Here is a 21,014-nt window from a genome sequence, read left to right as displayed (position 1 = left end):
TTGGCGTCTCAAATTCAAAGAGCTTCTGTAGGATTTTCAGTCTTCAAAGAAAAACACCACACACTTCCTTGTAGGTATAAACATGGGCAGTGGGCTGAAGAGCTGATGTGAAAAAGTCAAGGCTGATTTGAGAGAGTTTTTCAGGGTCATGGAGAGCAGTGTGGAGTGCAGAGTGGCAGCAGCACAGCCTGGCTGGATGCCAGGGTGTGTTACCTCGGTGACTTTGTGAAGGACAGCAGTCTGGGGGGCTGTGTTCTGCTCCCTCATTTTTGCCATGGGGAAGCAACTGACACTGAGATCAGGATGAGGTAAGAACACTCTTTTCTTCTCTGCTGAGTATTTTGGAGGCAAAGCTAAGGGTGGATCACTCTCCTTTCATAGAAGAAATTGAATATCATATCATGGTGCCACCCTAAGCAGAGAGAAGAAAGATGCTGATGGCAGTTCCCCAGCTGCCTTCATGAGTCTTGTGTATCAGAGCCAGCAGATTTAGGAGATCCTGCAGACAACTCCACAGATGGGTCTTTGTCATCTCAAACTGCTGGTTTCTTGGATCAAAAATTAGAAGCTGGGTGGGCAATAGGACTGGTGAGGTGGTAGAAACTTCCTTGGCAGAAAAAACCCCAAACCTCAAAACCCAAATCCACACCCAAAATCCTAACCCCAAACCCCCAAACACAGGAGAAAATATGCTTTCTTTGTAATTCAGCTCTAAAAGCTGTTATCAGCAAACTGTCTTTCCATTTGGATTCTGCTGGACTGAATTAACTTGTTGAATTTAAGCAAAACCCTATTGACTCCACCACAAGCTTTGTTCTGGAGTGCTGAGAACAAAACCAAGTCATGAGTTAGTGACCAGCAATCACTGTAAGTGCTTCCCTGTTTTCTGTCAAGGAAAGAGTTGTTTACAGCACTATAAGGCATTAACTACTTAATTATTTCCAGCCATGAAAGTATTATTAAAGGCATAGGAACCAAAAGAGCAGTTAGCAGGAGCAGAAAGAACTTTGATCAGCAGTCAAGCAGTAAGTTATGTCTATGTCACACGTATATACCCCACAGTAGACTTCAAAATATTCTCTGGCTTTATAATTGTGTGTTCTACTGATGTTTAGTCTCTAACATTTTTTCTGCTTCAAAATGAGGGACACAAGCAGAAAATAAATTGATGTGATGAGCAAATTGATGGAAAGGTCCAACATACCAACATTGTTAATGATGTAGAAGAAAGGAGGGTGACTGGCATTACAGGTCTGTGGTAACTTGAGCCTGTCATTAGTTTTGGTTAACATCGGTTTTAAAGTCCTAAATTAACCTAAACTTCCAGGCTTGGTCTCAGTGAAGCATAGGGTGTTGTGCCTCTTAGGGGCATACCCTTGGATTACACAGGGGCTTGAACTGAAAAGGAGCTCTTGTTCTGTACAGTACTTTATAAATAAATATATGGCATGTAATTATACACGGGATAATAGATAATAGATGGCAAGCTAGATAATGCTTGAGGGCTCTGATAAAGTAATTGAGATGGAAAGTGATGCTTGAATTGTTTGTATGCACTGTTAGAACCTACAAATTAAATTACAGCCTTGGTAATGATGTAACTGTGCCCGATGTATTTTAAAGTTAAAAGCAGATTAATTCATCTAATTAAAAGCTTTTTGTATGCATCAGACATACATGAAGACTCTTGCATATCATGTCATATGTATGGAGAACTAGTTATATCCCAGTCTGATGTTCTGGGATATACTTTGTCATGCTGGAGTCCAATTACTGAAAATGTGCAGCCTACCAGCTTGCAAGTCATTGCATGGAAACTTAGCAAAATACAGTAATCTTTATTATCCTGCATGTTAGCATAATAATGTTATTTCTCACTTCAGGTTTGTTAGCCTGTAAGGAAGAGCATGGATAGAAGAATATTCTCTGCAACTGCTGAAAAGCACATGTAGCATTAAAGTGTTCTAGGAGAATTTGCTTGTATTTTTTACTCTTGATGTTTCTGAGTCGGGTTGGTCCGCCAACCTAAGCAGCTTTTTAACTAGGTCAAGTATATACATTCATTCATTAAAAGGGGATGCTTGACTGGTTGGTTAAACCTGCCAAATATAAACCAGATTCTTCAATGGTAAATACTGCTTTACCCCTACACTGCAAGAAACAAGCCTTGACTGATTAAATTTGAAATAAACATAAATAGGTTTAACATTGTTTCTGTGCCATAATAATACTTTATTATAGTGCTACTGAAAATATTTAATAAAAATAATTTTAATATATTTATGGGGAAACTGAAAAGTAAGCATTTATGACAAAATTTTTTTTCTTACATTTATGAAAAAACTGTTACTATTACACTTCATATAAGGTTCTAGTAAAGGTCTAGTCAAGATCAATAATAGCTTACAAATTTACAGCTTACATTACAAATCTGAATTCACAGCAGCTGTCTAGAAATCTGGAAGATTTCTCTGATGCTGGGCTGGGGGTAGTAAGAGGTGGAACACCTGGATTTTTAATTTTGGCTACCAGATCTGCTCTGATCTTTCTCCTGTTACTTAAATGCTTAGTGTCAAATTGCTGTTTCATACCAGAAATGAATGATGCCTCCTTCACTAGTGGCTGAGAGCAGTATTGTGAAACAGAAATGCTACTCCTGTAAGGTCCCATTAGAACTGATTCTGCACAGTAATATTAGCTGATGATCATATGCTTAAATTGTATTTTTATTCCTTTGAATGCCATTTATGATGATATAGGCAATTTTTTATTTGCACAAAAGCAAAATCAGACAAAATCCAAACCAAAAGCAAAAGAACCAACCCCCCAAAGCAGAAGATAACTGCAGGACGGGGAAGGGTTTGTGTCATGAGATTTTTCCCTCATGATATTAAAGTGTCATCTCTTTTAGGCTGTAAATGCTGTCTTTTTAAGGAGACAATTTCCATATTCTATGGTCTTTTTGTGTGAGGAGATAGAAGGGAGTGAAGCATCCTTTCTGTTCTAATTTTGGAAAATGTATTTACCTTCTCTATTGTTTCCTCTTAAAAAAAACCCAATAAAACAAACAAAAAAACCCCCTAACAACCAATCATAATGCCTTATGTGGTGTGCTGCAGAGATAACAATGAGATTGATTTATGGGGATCCCGAAGTTCAGATTCGCCAAGTGGCTCAGGTGCCTGGTTAATGAGTAGACAGCTCCTCAATGGGAGGAGTTTGCTCTTCCTTCTACAGTGTCACTGCCAGTCTGAGGAGGTGAAAATCTTCTAAGGTTTATAACTACTGAAATTTTTTTCTTAAAATTCTGTCTACTGGGCTTGCTAAATAGTTGGAGGTCTTCACCTGTTGTTGTTGAATATGTATATGTCTCATAGTGTTGCCTTTGAAATGCACTGTGTTACTGAAACAGAGGTTACTCACTATTTTATTTATGCCTTTTCCCCTTTGTGAGTCTCTTTTGTGGTTCACTCCATAATGTTAGTCTCTTTCTGTGCATCTTATAGGCACACATTAAAAAGTGATTGAGCAGTTGAATGACATAGTGTTGCACAGTTTGTGACTGGGTGACATGCCAAGGAGGTTATTTAGTGACTAATTTCGAAGGGGAGGAGATATCGCAGGCTTGTCACGTGGAAAAGTACTTCAGTCTATTGAAACAGCATTGCTTAGATGACCGGATAAAGCAAGATGGCCTGTTGTGAGCAGAGGGAACAAGGAACATTTTCCCTGTTTCGAAACCTTTTCACAGAAGACATGGCTATACAAAATACTATACCATAGACCAAGGATTGGGATTCAAGACTGAAAACAAAAAGTGCTTTATTAGATGACGTGGAACCAAATGTTCATCTCACTGCTGTAGCCATTTGAGTGATTTCCTTAAGAAACAGTAAGTGACTTTAATTATTTTAGAGCAAAGATCTTATCAAAGATTGTTTTATTGGTCCGTAGGCAACAATGTTGTCTAAGTGTGTAGTAAGAGTGCTAATGTTTTAAACAGTGAAAACAAATACTCAGGGTAGCACCAGGATAGCTGAAGAAATTATGCCCAAAGAGCAGACTGTGTAGGATTTGGTCTGAAAACTCTCCTCTCTGCTTGTTTGCATGATCCATCTTCAGCATGCACATTGACTTACAGGCAAGGTGAAGCCTTGAATCAAACATTATTTTTGATATTACCATTACATTTGTTTTGTGGTTAGCTTAGAATTTTATGGATCTGTTTTACATTCAGTAAAAAGTGAACTAGGTATTCTTTGTTTTCCCCATGAGAGCTTTAGGACATGGTATGAATTAAACTTATATGTAGTCAGGGATATAAAAGGACATACTGAGACATGTAAAATACCTTGAGGTAAAACATTTGGATCACTGTAGGGACTGGATTCGTACACAAGTGTGCATTAAACATATATGTATAAAATAAGGGAGAATAATGTTAAGAATGTGTTTGATGCTCTATGGCATGGCAAGGGAAATGATGCTGTGTCTGAGCTTCAGGTCAGTGTATTGGTAACCACAGTATGGTGTCCTAAAAATTCTGCTTTTGAGGATCAAATAGTGCTTTTGCCATAACCTCTGTGCACACCTGCACAACTGGGAGAAAGATGTGGGGACTGGTTGTCACAGTGATATTGAGTAGTGTGGTGACAACACCTGATTATGATTCACTCAGGATGCCTCCTTTCTGGAGGGTCATGTTTATGTTCTCTAAATTCCACCTCCTAAGATAGGGAGCATCATCTTCTGGTTCTCCTATTTTCTTCATGTCAACTTCTAGCTAGCTGAGCCTGGACAAAATAAACAGTAATCTATGAACATAGAAACTGGAGGACTGGATGATTTCACCATCACTAACCATCACAGGCTCATCCTAACAAACATCTTATATTGACTGACTGTGTTGTTGTTTGTCAAGGAAAAGAAAAAAACATGGAATTAAGAGCATAAATGGAAGAAGAAAAACCCAGTGATTCCCTTGACAAATCCACCATATTTGTAATCAGTCCCTAGAAAAAGAAAGGTTCTCTTTCATAGATGGTCTGAGTTTTTATCTCAATTCTCCTTTCACCATAATACAGAGATTTTTACAGCTGGGCACATACCGAAACTATACAAAAGGACCTAAAAAACTGAAACCTAGGTGCATGCTAATACTGGGAAATTAATTGTAAGTGTTGAGATTTCTTAGGGAGCTCTGCAACTCCTTTTCTGGAAAATTATCCAGGAAAAAAGAATGGAAATATGTGGAAACACGGAAAAATATAGAAAAATGTTAAGAGCAGCAAGCCGGGTCTTGGACTCCCCATTCATTGGAAGTTTGAACATTTGAAATCAGCTTCATTTTACCAGCATGTGGTCCCCATAATGAAAACCAATTGTGAACCCTGGCAGCTCCTAGAACCATGAACTGTGGGGTCAGATTCAGCTGAGACCAGGCTCCAGCTTAGGCAAGGTCAGTGGTTTCGTGATCTGAAACCTTTTTTTTGGGCATCAGAGGGCCCATTCTTAGCCAAAATTGCCAAGTAAGCTTCTAGTCTGGAAGCATTGCTGAGGAGTGATGGCTGTTGAAACCCCGGCATGTCTCACTGCTCGGTAACCCCAAACTACCGAGCACCCACCCTGCTGAAGAGACCATGGAAGAACTGGGGTCCCTACCCCAGATCAGACTCAGACCAAATTGACCCAGGTCTACAAATCTGGAAAGCCAAAGCTCTAGAGCACTCAAGGGATGTCTGGTAAGAAATAACACCACTGTTGACTGAAATCTGCTGGGTGCTTTTTTCCCAGCTTTTGTCTTTACTGAAGTTTTTATGAAACGTTTCAGCTCTCTTGGATTAGAGTTGTCTGCTGAAAGTACATGTCATTGGAAAGTTTCTGACCAGAAACAGCTAAAAGTTATGCTAATGTGTTTGAAGTTTTCAAATATGGCGTCAAGCAGCTGGAGGAACCCACAACTGCAACCAGCATGATTTTTTTTTCTGTAATGACCCAACAGAATGGGGAAATTTATAGGAACTAGAAGGCATTCTATGAGAAAGCAAGAACAGACAAGTGTGACAGCCTCTCAGTGATGTGTGATTTGGCTTCAGACAGATAGTTTTTATACAGATACTTAAAATTTTCATTTAACTGTTTACCAATTCTGTAATTTTCAAGTGCACTTTTTTGTATTGTAAATTATCTTATTTTAGAAATACTAAAACTATATAAAAGTGTTTGGGTTTTTTCAAAAGTGGATTTGTGCTTTCAGCTCTCCAAATTCAACTGGAATGAAAGATCAGTCATGACAGAAGTGTTATCATGTAGTGCAACTAATGGTGAAGCTGAGCGGTTTGGACAACTAGTACAGTAAAGCTGTCAATTTATTTTTATGAAAAAGAACAAACTTGTGGATTCTATTGTTGTTGGATTGAGGGTTCTTTAATTAAGTCTTTCCTCATTAGAAAAGTGAAGGATTGCCTTACTTTTTAGAGGATTTTTTTTCTGTTGAGCAATTTTCATAAAAGATCTCTTTACAAACAGTTTAATTTATCAGTTTTGTATCAGTACTTAGTGTTTCTGTAGCTTTTTCATCATAGACTCCAAGGTCTCAATATAATTCTTTGCAGGTGTCCTGTGTTTACTGTTGGGTGAGCCAGCTTGAGGAGCATAGGTGCACTTTCCTCAGGGAAATGCAGGGTGTCAAAGGGAGAGTAAGAAAAATAATAGCTTCACATGGCTGAGAGGTGATTAATGGAGTCTGTTGGGAACTCCCCAGTGTCTCCAAGAGGGTGCATGGGTAACCTCCATCTCAGGAACATGGTCTGTGTAGGTATTTTGGCAGTCTGAAAAACTTGGGGCAAAGCCAATTGCTGTGTTGTCTGGTGATGTAGAGGAGGCCTAGGAGAGCAGTGGGAAGGGCTGCCAGGTCAGAAACTCTGGCCTACTTTTCCCTTTGCCCGAGTTTCACTCTGACATCTTAGCAGATAATGGCTTGAGTCAGGCTGTATGTCTGGTATCCAGCTGCACGGTGAGCTGAAGGGTTGGAGTGGTGCTCATGAGTCAGCGGCAGGCTTGGTGCCGGGTGCTGGCTGGCATTGCCCTGGTGCGTGCGCAGGCACAGCTCCGCGTGCCCTGTCTGCTGGATGCAGAGGGACTGGCTCTGCTTGTCCTCTCTGTGAGCCACCAGGAGCAAGACTCCTTGTACCCACTCGGGTGGATGGATAACTGGTTTGCTGACTTTGTGCAACAGATATTTTCAAAATCTAGCAAGTTACTCAGTGTGCCAATAAGCTTTGAAATAAAGAACATAGCTGGTTTTATATAATGTTGACTCTTTAGTATATAGAGATCCTGTTTAAAAAATTATCAAAATCTGTATCTTACAGTCTTAAGTCTTGTTAGACTGACCAAAAACCTCCACAGGAGATGTTTAAACATAGTGTAATCTTTTTTGCTATAGAAAGTGAGAGATTCTCAATGATGTGATTTTCCCTCAAATGTTTTATACGGAAATGGTTGCTAGCTGTTTGCCATATTTTAACCAAAGGATTGATAAGACAAGTTTCCATTTCAAGGGTGTAAGTTCTGTAGGCAGTAAGAACAAGGAAGAGAGCTATGTGCTAAAGAAAACCACACCCTTAGGCAAACATATTACATGGCTGCAGTCGAAAAGCACATGATCCTGTCCTTTCTCTAAAAAATCTTCCTCTTGCCCTCAAAGCAATTGTTTGTGACAGCACCCGTTATTTAGAGGCTCAGATAAACCCAATATCCTCTTTCTCTGTCCCTGAGTCATGCCAAGTGGCTCAAGATAGCCTATGTAGAAGAATATGGGGTTTAATGAGCAACATGGGGGTTTTGTGGTGAAGGATGGAAGACGAAAAACAGCGCAGAAAGTGAGATATATATGAGAGAGAGTAGTGTGCCTAGGCTGTCACACCAAAGGGGTACAGATGAGAAGCAAGAAAAGACCATCCCTTCACATTTTTAAACTTACCATTAGCAAAGAATCTGGAGAGGAAATACCAGCCATGTGGCAGAAGACACTGTAATCCACCGGGTGAAGCTGCCTGGCTCCTGGGAACCAGCTCAGATCCCTGCCCAGCCCACATGCCCTGGTGAATCTTTCCTGGGCACCCTGGACTCTCTGGCTCCAAAAGTCTCCCCTTTGGTACACTCCACCCGGGGCCTGAGTCCTGGCTTAAAACAGCAGGTGAACTTTTCAGAAAGGGGTTGGGTGCCCAGGTGTTTGTGCCCTGCCCAGCCCAAGGGAGCCTTTATTGAGGCTGTGTACACCAAGTGCTATATTAAAGCAAAAGTAAATAATGTTATATACATCAGTACTCAGACACAAGATTTTGAGCAATAGTCCCATATTCAAATTCTTTTCTGTCTTAAAGTATTCCATCTAAATGATGTTAAGGTGGAAAATAGTAATTTTTCTTATGACAGATTGCTTTGACTTATGAGAAATTAATGAGCATATACAGGAATATATGTCCATATGGACAGGAAAGTCCAGAAGTAAGGGGAAGTTAAACCTTTCAAATCTTCCCACAGAGGTTTTCTCCTCTCTGCAAGGTAACATTGGAATTTTCCTCTCACTGCAACCCAGCATATCCTAGTGGCTGTGGTTTCTTTGACAGATACTATTCCATCTGTTGTAGCTTTATCTGAAGCGACTAAACAGGGCATGGTGTAGCTTGTACAGTAGAAATCTAGGAGCATTTTCTTTCTCTGTGTTCTTCTCTTGGTATAAAACATCTGCATTTGCCTGTCCCTGAAGACATGATCCTAAAGCTGCTCAAGTCAGTAGGAGTTGTTTTGTTCTGCTGGCCCAGAGCCAGAGGCAGTACACACAATATGGCTTAGTACGTTGCAGTGTTTCTTCAAGCCAATAGAAAATATGTTGAATTCCCTCTTACAAAGTGATTAATACTGTTTAGTTATATTTTAATTATGTCTTATTTTAAATTCCAGACTAGATTAATTCTCTGTGCAAATGAAAAAATTATGCCATGTTCTTGTTTGGCTTCATAATTTTTGTCTGGCTCATAAAAGGCCTATCCCAGTGCACACCTTTGTTCTGTTCCACTTATTTATTATTGCTGTGGCCACAATCAGGTTATCTCCTTTCTTCTTTCTGATACCTGATTCTCCAGACTGTTCATCTCCAGCCCTGGGGAACGTCATTTCTAATTCCTGAGTGCAGAACCTGCTGTGATAAGAACAGCTATTGTTTATATACTAACACTGCAATTCACTTACCAGTGGAAAAACCTGTGGTGGGGCAGGAATAATCTCTTGCTTCATCTGCCATGGATCACTGTAACTTCAATGAATCCAGTCACATTATCAAAGCAAGGAGTGAGAGGGGAGAAAAATTGTGTAGATTTCAGATCAGCAACATCCAATGTACATTATTTTGTGTTCTGTAACTTTAGGAATGTGGAGTCAGGCTTGGTGATACACAGTTTTCTATCCCTTGGAGGTAATGGAGAGGGAGGCTGAAACTGTCAGCATGAATTTTAGAAACTATACATTTTTTTCCTATGTAGTTGGTCCTTAGCTGAATTTTTCATTTCCCTCTTCATCCGCCTTAGCCCAAGGGCACCAGAGCAGGCACATGATGCTTTCTAGAGGGAGAATTTCTCCTGTCTGTCATTGATAGTGTTCAGCCATCTAGAGAGGTCATGGTTGTCAGAGTGAGATTCTACACTCTCAAAAGCACAGGTATCCATTGCAGATTTTTGCCAAGGCCTCTCTTAACAAAGCACTAATACATTTGGACTGGCAGTTTCTCGTTTCTTTTCCTTGCTTGCTCGTTCCTTACTGCTGCTTACAAAACTATGATAAAATGTTCAATGACTTTCTGAGCGTGTGCTCCCCAAACCCTCTGAATCACTCTTATCTTTGCAATGGCACATGTTATATAGGGTCAAACTGTTTTCATATAACTTGACTATGTTGTAGTCAATTAATGTGTGGGTTTTTCTTCTATGCTTTGTGTATCCTTTGTGTAATAAAGACCATATCAAGTCATTAAAAACTTAAATCCTGCACTGAAGAAAATGACCAATTAGTTGTAATATTTATTTTTCTTGTCTAAGGACTTCAGGTATGTTTGTGATGCCAGAGCATCAGCATTTTTATCCTGCTTTGGAAGCAGGGAACTCTAGCCTGTGTGTCTGATCAATAAACTGTTTAAGTCTGTCACTGGCTACATGTACTTGAAACACGTGGCACCGCAACCTCTGATTTCAGCTTCAGTAGCTGTGAATATCAGATTAGGGTGAGAAGGTATTTGCATAAGTAAAAGCATTTTTAAACCGCTCATATTCCTGTAACATACAGCCCATTTTATTGCTGTTTATAGTTGTTATTTTCATTAGGCACTGAGGTCCCAAAGTGTTTTATTTATGCAGATGTAAAATTATTTTGTCTTGAGGGTTTGTTTTTATTTCCTAATTTTCCATAGACAACCCACATCATGTTTTGCTCATTCAGTAATTTTATATCTTCTGTGTTTTTCCTTTTCTTTCCAGATGCAGAGGGAAATTGCTTATACGGGACGAGACGGCCCAAGTGGTTCCCGCCCTGGATCTGCCACACACCCTCTGCATGTGATGCCCAGCTCTCCACCCTCCACCCCAGTGCCCCACTCCATGCCTCCCTCTCCGTCCAGGATTCCCTATGGTGGGGGCCGGCCCATGGGTGTGCCAGGCAATGCCACCATCCCCAGGGACCGGCTTTCCAGCGTGCCAGCCTCGCGCTCTATATCACCCAGCCCAAGCGCCATTTTGGAGAGACGGGACGTGAAGCCAGATGAGGACATGAGTAACAAAAACCTTACCCTGGTCCGAAATGAAAGTCTGTACGGCGACCCCTACTTGTTTCACGAGGGGAGGATGAGTGTGGCTGCACCACTCCCTGGACACCCCCTTGATGTCCCCGATCACGTCGTAGCCTACCATCGCAGTGCCATGAGGTCATCGAGCACTTACTGCAACCCCTCTATGCAGCCTGAAATGCTGGAGCAGTCCTTGTACAGACAAAAGTCACGAAAGTACCCGGAGAGCCATTTGCCCACTCTTGGCTCTAAAACACCTCCAGCCTCACCCCACAGGGTGGCTGACATGAGAATGATCGATATTCATCCTCACCATGGCCCTCACATTCCTGCCCACACCCTCCAGCCTGACAGGTCTTCCCCCAGCCGCCAGTCCTTCAAAAAGGAGCCAGGACCGCCCATGTTTGCGGATGCAAAAGCACGGAGTGCTGTCGGCCTCTCGGGCATGGCCGAAGCAATGCCCTCTCCCATGGACAAGCAGGCCTTTGGCTATGGGTCACCCACGATGCCCAAGGATAAGGAGACAAGGTAAGGCAGAGCTGGGGCTTAATTTATGCAAATGAGAAACGTTCCTAATCTGCACATCCTTTGTCGTTTAAGACTCAGGGGACAATGTAATGTGTAGGAGGCTGCTGCACCCAGCTGCAGTGTTTATTAGCTGCCTGTCAAGGTAGTTAATAATTTAGAGGAGATGTGCCACCATTCATTATTAATTTGAAAGTGTTGCCAACCCATGATGAATCCCTAGTTATTTTCATTTGTGTAATTTCAGTCATTGGAAAAAATATAATAAAATAAAATGATTAACTGGGATTTTTCTTTCCAGACAGCCAGATCATGTTACAAGAACAAATGATGTTCTGTTCCTGCTAATAAGGGAATATATTTCACCCCCATTAAGAATGACACTCTGATATTACAATTTTGGTTCTTTATGAAGTGAAGTTTTTCTCATCTAGTGTTAGGAAATGGGAAGAATTTATCATTACTGTCTTATCTCCAGTAGAACATGAATTTGCATAAAAATAGGACAGTTGTTTACAATAATGTTCCGTGAGGGGAAACTGCTGAGAAAAGCAAGTCTGTTCCAGGGAAGAAATTGAAACACGAATGCTGTTCCCAATGATTTTTCCAGCATCACAAGTAGCTGGTGACCTGACTGTTGTTAACTTCTGTGCAATGGCAATGATGACAATGATCTCTCCTGTCTTTTTAAGGACCAGATTTACACAAAGGTCTGTGAAAGCTTTTCCTGCCATAGACCCTGCCCTGGGAGAGAAAAATCATTACATGGCCAGGCGGTTGCTTTGTATTTATATGAGCTGTGTTAATCTCTAGCGTGTTGTTTGTGCTGTTAACTTTTATAGAGCTCTTTAGGGAAGTGAAGATGAATAGCTGGAAAATGCTGAGCTCACAGAGGCCAAAGGTAACTGCTGACTGCCTTAACCACTGGGAAGATTTGGAGCTTCATATAGACCCCAGGCTTCCCCTCTATCTGAGCAACTTGCTCAATAATTAGTCACCTCTTACCATGCTTGGCCAGAAAAAAAGTGGGTCGTGAGGTCCACTGGTGGGGAAAAACTGGAAGAAAATAAAGAAAATCAGCCACCCACAAAAATTACAGGCTTATAGCTTGGTAGACACAAGAGTACAAGTTAGGGCATATTACAATCTAAGATCAGTGAGATCTGATTTTTATGTATCTGTTTCCAAGAGAAAGTTGCAGGTATCTGAAATTTCATTTCAAGCTACCATTATTAAAGCTAGGAAATTATTTGAAGGAAATTTGCCAATTTTAATCCATTTACAGATTGAAAATTTTACAAAGTTCATGATAGGGATTAAAAATAAGGAAGGACACTAAAAACTTTTTTTTTTATGGGCAATTTTCTGTCTTCCCACTGGGCATCTTAGCTGTTCACTCAGCTACACAGATATGCACAAGGCTGTGTTTGTGAATGGATAGAGAGCAACTACACAGATAGTTCTACAGCTCCTTAAAAGGGAGTTTTGCACCAGGAGTTTTAATCCCGGTCCCAGAATATATCAACAATGAAGAAAACAGTATTTGCATAATTGCACTTCCATATAAATACAGGACCCTAAAATTCAGCATGGTGTGTATTAGTCACATGGCACTGAAAGAATAATTTTGAAAGCTGTCTTTATGTGTTGTGGTTTTTTTCAACCTTGAGGAAGTGTGACTTTCTAAAAAGTAATTGTAAATACAAAAAGCAATTCGTGCAAATTGGTGTGTTTTCTAACAAATCTGCAATATTAAGAATTGGGTTTGATTTCTACAAACACAAAATGCTCTAAGCTGTAATTTTGCTTTGTAGTGATTTTGTAAACTTTGAAAGCAAACACTGTTTAAACCGTACTAAACCAAACAAGGGGTTATCCATGTTGAGGTGCTCTTTTCCTGCTTCAGCAGGGGCTGAATTGTTACCAGGTTGTTATGGATACCTGAAGGGTGATGTGTATAATGGCAGACAGGTATCCCCTGCCTTGTTGTGTAGGACTTAGAGTTTACACCCCTAAACAGTATGGGCTTGCTTCTGTGAGTAAGAACATTTTTGGGATTGGAGAAATAGGGCTGAATTCATTCTCTTCCAGGCATGGTAAAATGAGGTGTATGCTGCTCGCTTGCGTATGTTACTACTTGCTGAGGCCAAGAGCCTAAAAGCCAGGCCACAGAGAGCACATAGTAGTGTGTTCAGTCAGCCTGCATGCAGAGGTGTCAGCTGTGGGCAGACAGAGCAGCTCTTAGCCTTGGAGGTGCTGAGGAGAGAGGTCTTATGCATCTGTGCACTGTGGCAAGACAGACTCCCCTGATTCATTCAGGAGCAGGTTGAGGACCCTGCAGGCAACAAACGCATCATCTCAGCACTGTTGTTGCTTTAGTCCCTAGTGGACTGTGCTGAGAGCAAAGAAAACATCTCTTGTGCCATATCTTTGTGGAAATTACCTTCAAGTAGTGCTGTCACAACCTCAGGACAATGCAAGTTTAAATATAAGTCAGAGGAAGATTGAAATGGATAGTGACAATGTCAGAAGTAAAACTGAATCTCTCTTCCCATCGCAGTTCTCCTTCAATTTTTACAGTCCAAGGCTGAACTGGGATATCTCTGTATCAGAATATGTTGGCTACTTACACCAGACAAGACCTCTCATTGACTGGATCCTGGTTTTGTTGAAGAAAATAGTTCCATTACCTTTGGAACATTAACTGCAGCAGATTTGGATCTATGAGAGATGAAAACTGGTATTTCTGAGCTCTTCTTTTGGAGTTTCCCATTTTAGTTTGACACTGCAGAAGCCAGTTTCATCAAGCCTGTTACTTAAGGCAGAGTTGAGGGGGATTTAATTGCTTCATGTAGGGCTTTCTTGTAACTGCTTTACCTCGGTTATTTCCAAGATAGCTGCTTCTGTGGTATAAAGCATTGAATAAATTCTCGCAGTTAATTCATTTACCAGAAGAGTTCCTCCTAAAGCTTTACTTTACAACAGTAAATAAAATAAGATAGTGTTCATGTGCAGAAAAATATTAGAAGTTATAACAGTTTGCAGGATTTCACCTTCAAAGGTGAAAAAATGCTGAAATCTCTTAAATCTGAAGTCTACTGGAAGAATGAGTAAATTTTTGTGAGTGAACATGAGTTGTTTAAACAGTGATTTGCTGTCATGTTTTTGGATGGCTCACTTTTTGTAGCTTGTGGGACATTTCTGGAAGTTACTATGGGCCAAGCAGATGTTTAAATGTTGATAAATTGGAAAAGAAGCTGTTTATCCAAAAGTGCATTAAATTAAATGCTGTTTAAATCTTTGCATTTATAACACGTTGCAAAATTCTAGGTTATTTGATAGTGCTAAATATGTATATAATAAATGCTGTTACTCCTTAAACAGCAAGATAACTCTAGAATATTTTTCCTCCAAAAGCATTTTAGGGGTGTACTGTGGTTCTCTTCTGCCTGAACACAACTTTTGTCCTCTACTTTTTATGCCATACTAGTGAGAGAAGATGATAGTTGGACTGAGCAAAAAATGTGATCACATTTTTGGCTCATGGCTTGCAGTTCAAGACTAAAGTGTAATGGCCATGTGTAGATTATTAGATACTGTTCCCTCCACAAAACCACTTTATTGTTTGATATGTTGAAGTATGGATGGACTCTATGCTTTGGAAAGAATGACCTTACTTTGTAAAGGCATGGACAGTGAGAGACTCCGTCAGCAATGCACTGAGAAGTGTGTAAGGGAGGCTTTGCACATACACCCTCTCAGACACTTTCCACAGGGTCAAAACTGCATATTCCTCGGTGAAAGGTGTTGAATAACCAGGCAGAAAAAGATGAAGTCCAATGACCAATACGGGATGGAAGAAAGGTAAACTGTATTTTGTCTTCCTTCTGTTAGAGGAAGATGAGATGCAGGCTCTGGGATAAGAGTTGTCAAATAGTGTAACAGCTGGTGTGCTTCAGAGCTTCTTTTTTAGCTTCAAGATGTAGAAGGTTTAAGTTTAATCTTCTCCTTAGAAGACTGAAATATTCACCTGTGTGAATCCTTCTGTGGGAAGAAAGCAGAATACAGAAGAGTTCTGCTGATCCTTGGGTTCCCACCCTTCCAGGACACCCACTCATCTGTTTGGGGGGAATTTGGGATAAAGTCTGACTAAGACACCTTCACTTGATTCTAGGAAATCCATTGGGAAAGCCAACCTACTCCTGTTTCCTTTCTTTTTCCAGTGAGATTAAAAAAAAAAATTATAATGAAATGTTTCTATCATAGGGTAATATAGAAAGAAATGTGTATTTCTCTGTGTCTGACCCCCTTTTCATGGCTTCATTTGGAGTTTAACTATAAAATATGAAGTCATTGAAAATGTTTTCTCCAGGAAGGTGTGCCAGTCAGTTCATGGTGCAGATTTGGTGTTTTGAGTACATCTGTTGTGGGTGATGTGCTGCACAGCCTGGGGTTGGACAGGAACATGAATGAACAGTTGCACAGACCAGTTTTATTCTGTGTCTGTATGAAGTATCTTCTCAGTGATGTGAATATTAAAGATGTCCCCAGGAAAGGGAGCTAACATGCAAGTAACGTCATGCTTAAATAGCATTGCTGTGACAAGTGGATACCAATTCAGCAATATGCTGTACCCCTTCTTGGAATTACTTCCAGTTAACTGGAGTAGAAGGAATAATGTGAAACATCAGTGAAGCTGTAAGGAAGAAATCTGGTGATGAAATCTGATGTATCCATGCACAGTCCCCAGAAGAGCAAGGGGTTCTGCTGAATTTGGTGAACAAGATACTAAGGCCAGGCCCCAGTTCCTGGACATGCCCAGAGCCAGAGCTGTGGGTCAGGCTGCTGGGGAGAAGAGGGCTGGTAAGTGGCCTGTCCCTGCCTTCCTGGCCAAGCTCTGTGAGAAGCCAAAGCCAAGTCTGACAGAGTTCTGCTGGGCGTCACTTCTGACCTTGTTGCCTCCTTTCCTCCCCCACCATGGTGCCACCTCTGACTCTCCCAGCATTCACAGGAAAACAATGTGAAACAATGCCTTTCTGTGCTCGGGTTGATAAAATAGCCATTTCTTTCCCAGCTGCTGTAAAAGGGACCCTCCCTGCTCTTCCTGGGTGGTGGACAGATGCAGCTTTATCTGGGAAATTAATCTCTGAGCAGAGAGCGTTGGCTCTTCTCAGGCTACCACCCTTCTCGTAGGAGCAAGCAGAGGCATCGCTTTGTTGTGTTCTGCCTGACCCTCTGTCCTAGTGCTCCACATCCTGGCCTGCCCTATGTCACTGGGGTGCCAGCCTGTCCTGTGTCCTGGGAACCTTGGTCTTTCCTATGTCGCTGGAGTGGCAGCCTGTCCCATGCCTGGGAACCCTGGCCTGCCCCATCCATTGGACTCTGGCCAGCCCCGTGCAGGCAGAGCTGCTGGGACAGGCTGTTCCCACCTTCCCTCTCCCAGCAGTGAGCACAGCCAGGGGTAGAAAACATGCTGAGAACCAAAAATGTACAATTTTTTTCATGGCAGTGCTGGCATCCCTGATAGACCCTGGCCTGGCACAGCCTGAGGAGAGCATCTTTTCTCTCCTGCAGCAGAGGCTGCTCTAGCCCTTCACAAGGGAGTTGGAAGCAAAGGGGTCGACCGCAGATCCTGCCCCTGCTCTTCTGGGGCCTTGTGGTGACAGAACTGGGCCACCAGCCCTCCAAGCACATCAGCCCAGGTTGTGGCCCCACCACCAGGCCATCCACATCCCTCCCTGTGCATGCTGGAATGCACTGCCTCCCACCACCTTCAGTCCGACCGCCTCTGAAAATCAGGTTGTTTTATTTAATGCCTAAAAGGCACCTCCTTTCAGACACCTGTTTTTGAAATGTTTAGTGCTAATGGCCATAACAAGTCTGGGTATTACAGTGAAATGATTACAGGAAAAATCTGCCTTGTTTCTAACAGAGTAACTCCAGAGCACACGTAAATTCTTCACATTCTTAATGCTTTTACCATATGAAAAATAATGTGTTCTGTGCAATTGATTCCAATATTTCATTCATTTTTCATCATCTCCTATCTTGGAACATCCCTCTCCCTCTTAACAACATACTTTCCTAGATTTCATGGCAAAGGACATGATCAGCTCCGTGTTGCCATAATATCCTTTGAAGCAGAAAATTGTTTCCAGATTATCTAATGTGGGATGAAAAAAACATCATATTTATGGATTGGTAAAACAGATAGACTTCCAGTTGAGTTTAGTTTCAGGAAGGTTTTGTGATGATTATCTGGGGAAAAAAATGTTTTCATTATTAAGTGTCAAAAATGCTTCATTAAAATTTTTTAGAGTATATTTATCCCTGGGTTTTCGTACTTGTTTTTGTTCCAAATGTTACTGTAGCCTGCACCAGTTTCTTATTTTAAAACTTGTAATAGTGGAAATTCCGTAACGTAGTTCTTGGTTTGAAATTAATTAAGTCAGATTCACTAGTCTTCTCATCACCCTTCAAAATACCTTTCAACATGCAGACAGAAAAGTAAGAAGCGTGCACTGCATTAAATTGCAGTAAGAACACATCTGCTGGCTGGGGACTGACTGAGCACTCTCTTCTTCCCTGCCTTTGTCTGTTAGCATCTCATTACTTGTTTTGCTGCCCTGTTTTCTCGACCTCTGGGTGTCTCTGAGTCTCTCCTGGCTATGGTATCTGTGTGCTATTCCAGGAAACCTCATACATTCCCCAAGTGTGAATGAAATAATTAGCCAGGATAATCCATCTGGCTGCAAGCAGGGCTGGTTACTTGCTTTGTATCGTGTCTGCTTGCTTTTGGCTGCTGTTGGTACCTATGTTTGAATTTATATGACTATTATTGATGGATGCTATTGCTTTGGCCACCAAACAGCAGCTGCAGCTGGGGTGGCCAGTCTGGCTGCTCCCATGTGCACAGGATGCTGCAGTGGTGATGGATGGGCTGTGCACCACTCTGAGTCTGTGTCTGAGTTTGTCTGTCCCATCTTCTCTCATCAGTCACTGCTGCTGGTCTTAACCACTTGCTTTTTGAGAAGTTTTGTTACCAGTCATCTTCCAAAACCACAGGCTGCTTGTTAGAATTTCCTTCTGCATGTCTCCCCACACACTTAACTGCTGTAATAGAGGGATGCCTTTTCAGAAGGTCCCATACTGATGTGTGTCTGTGTTGTGCTGTGTCATTGACGTACTGGCACATGTAAGTAGGCACCTGCGTGAGCAAAAGGCTGGTTTGGAGATGACTGAGGAAGTCCCCTGCTACCTGACTAATATATGCATTTATGCAAACAGATAAACACACAAATGTTAGCCTTCACATCCAAAAAAAAGTTATTGTTCTTGTTTAGTGACCTTTGGTTCCTATGGAAAACACTGAATATACTTACTGTAGTTCTCCATCTCTTTTCTTCTGCTTTCTGGGAATTTCTTGGGATATCTGCATGAAAGAAAATCTGTTTTATTATCATGTTGGCGTACAGTCTGCATTTTATGTCCTGTGCCTCTCTGTCACATTTCTGTCCTTTTCACAGCAGACAGTTGAGACGTCAGGTGCAAAGGATTTGGACTGGAAAGTAGTCAGTTTGGACAGATTAAACGCTTTGCAGACAAAAATCCTGGGTTTGAGGAAAATAAAAATAGTAACAAGAAGAAGTGTAAAGTCTTTAATCCTTTAACCTTAAGTACAGACAAAACGATTGGCCCAGTGTAGGTAAAAGAGAAAATGCATGTAATGCTGAAATTTTTTTTTTCACTAGTTCCAAGAGGCATTAACAAATTGTTTTAGGTGCCTGTCTTGTGAGATCATTAGAAGTTTATTATTTGGTTGTTTGTTTTGTTCTTTTGAGCTAAGCAGATTTTTTAAAATTGTCTGTTACTGTGCAAAAGCTGTCCAAACCAAGATGTGGTAAGCTGCTGCAATAAGGTATATGCAAACTGGTACCCAAGGGCCTTTGCACAAGCTCTGTAGTGTCTTTCCAATCCTGTGGTAATCATTCACCTAGAAAAACAAGTCTGAAAGCAAATATATCTGGCTTTAACAAACGGTTCTCTTGTCTTACAGAGAGAGGATACAAGCCATGGAGAAACAGATTGCCAGTTTAACTGGTCTTGTTCAGTCTGCGCTTTTTAAAGGGCCAAATACAAGTAATAGCAAAGATGCTTCTAGGTAAAAACAGAATTCATCTGTAACGATTTTAGTAATCAATCAACAAAAATATATTTGAATGTAATAGTAAAAAAAAAAATCCTGAATGCTCAATCATTTTTAAATTTCTTTATCATCTCCATGAGAATGCTAGGCAGAGAGGAAGAATATGCCAAATGATAGATGGAGATTAACTGCATTACTCTTCTTTGTGATAAAAAGAATTAATGTAGCTACATCTCTGTGCTTTCTACTGCTTATACTCCATTCCTTGCTTAACTTATACTAAAAGGTGATTAAAAAAAAAAAAAAACTGACAAATTACTGGTGATTTAAATTAAAAATATGTATGTTAGACAAGGACATTTAATTTGTTGAATATAAACTTCACTACAGTTTTAATAGCTAGTAAACTAAAATTACAATTTTTCTTATTATTACTTAGTGAGAAGATGATGTTGAAAATTGTGTCCAGCAAGAGCAGCGTTGACACTGCAGGTAAGATAATTCACTTGTAATTTACAACTTATTCAGCTATATGAATAGCTCTAACATTACAAACTTCCCAGCTTATGGAAATGTCAAATTTACTTAAATTTCCATAGCTGTACTGTCAGAACTAAAGTTCTAAGTGCAGGATATGGGAGTTGATCACATGTTTAAGAAGGAATTTCTGACAGGTTGAGATGGTATTTGGAATGAATTTCACATCTGTGCTGAATGGTTTAAATGAGATGCAGAGCCTCTGTATCTGGTGAATTTCCCAGTGACTCATCCTGTCTATAGGGTATATATACATACATATATATATAGCTGTCATTAACCCTAGATTTGTCCAGATTGCTGTAGAAGACTAAATATTTAACTCCTTTTCTTGTCACCTGAACTTTTTCTAAGGTCCCTCTGTCACTAGGATACTATGGATGTAATGACATCGAGAAATTTAGCAGTCAGCAAGACAGCACTTTCCCTAATTAAGCCACGTTGATGTGTTACTAATTATTAGCGTGCACCTAAACTGCTCTGAGCAAGCAGCAATTATGAAGCCAGTAGGAGCCTGTCTCGTTTTAGCATCCCACTTGGAGAGCTGTTAAGTGTGTAAAAGATTGAGTTAAGGCCTGTTGTGAAAGAAGATCTCTGTGTGGTTGAAGCTCTTTGTGTATGGGCTGCTGCTGGAGAAGTCCGCAGGGTATGCGTGTGCTTATATGCCTCCTCTTCACCTTTGTCATGTACTGAATGCAAATAAAGGCAGTTCCCTCCTTCCTGGTAGTGCTGTTCCCACAGGGAGGTCTGTGCTCCGGCAGGTAGTAAACCACACACATTTATTAGCAAACCTATTATGCTCCTAACTAGCCTTTCTGTTGGGGCTGTTAGCTCACGTTCAGGATTCCTGTTTGTCTGGAATTGCAGTGTGTCCTCCTAATAGACAGAAACCAAACTAGACCTGGAAGCGATCAACCACATGGAAGAGAGAAAAAGCTAAAGTCTTGGTACTGAAGCTTTGCTCCCAAG

At 40.9% G+C, this 21,014-nt stretch overlaps 1 protein-coding gene across 21 annotated transcripts in view; it reads left to right on the top strand.

Annotated features, from left to right (window-relative positions):
• The window catches only part of KIAA1217 (KIAA1217 ortholog), a 366,730-nt gene that overhangs the window by 306,295 nt on the left and 39,421 nt on the right, over positions 1-21,014 (top strand). For 15 of the 21 annotated variants that reach the window (XM_048294948.1, XM_048294904.1, XM_048294961.1 and 12 more), the window contains 3 exons: positions 10,533-11,365; positions 19,419-19,523; positions 19,948-20,000. In XM_048294948.1, coding sequence (XP_048150905.1) covers positions 10,533-11,365; positions 19,419-19,523; positions 19,948-20,000 — 991 coding nt within the window. Of the gene's footprint in view, positions 1-3,794; positions 3,893-10,532; positions 11,366-19,418; positions 19,524-19,947; positions 20,001-21,014 lie in introns of those variants that run through there. The other 6 variants (XM_048294930.1, XM_048294954.1, XM_048294985.1 and 3 more) reach the window with 2 other exon arrangements.

The sequence above is a fragment of the Corvus hawaiiensis genome, chromosome 1, assembly GCF_020740725.1.
Source record: "Corvus hawaiiensis isolate bCorHaw1 chromosome 1, bCorHaw1.pri.cur, whole genome shotgun sequence".
Taxonomy (NCBI): Eukaryota; Metazoa; Chordata; class Aves; order Passeriformes; family Corvidae; genus Corvus; species Corvus hawaiiensis.
Note: the sequence above shows the minus strand (reverse complement) of the source record. Positions and strands in the feature narration are given on the sequence as shown.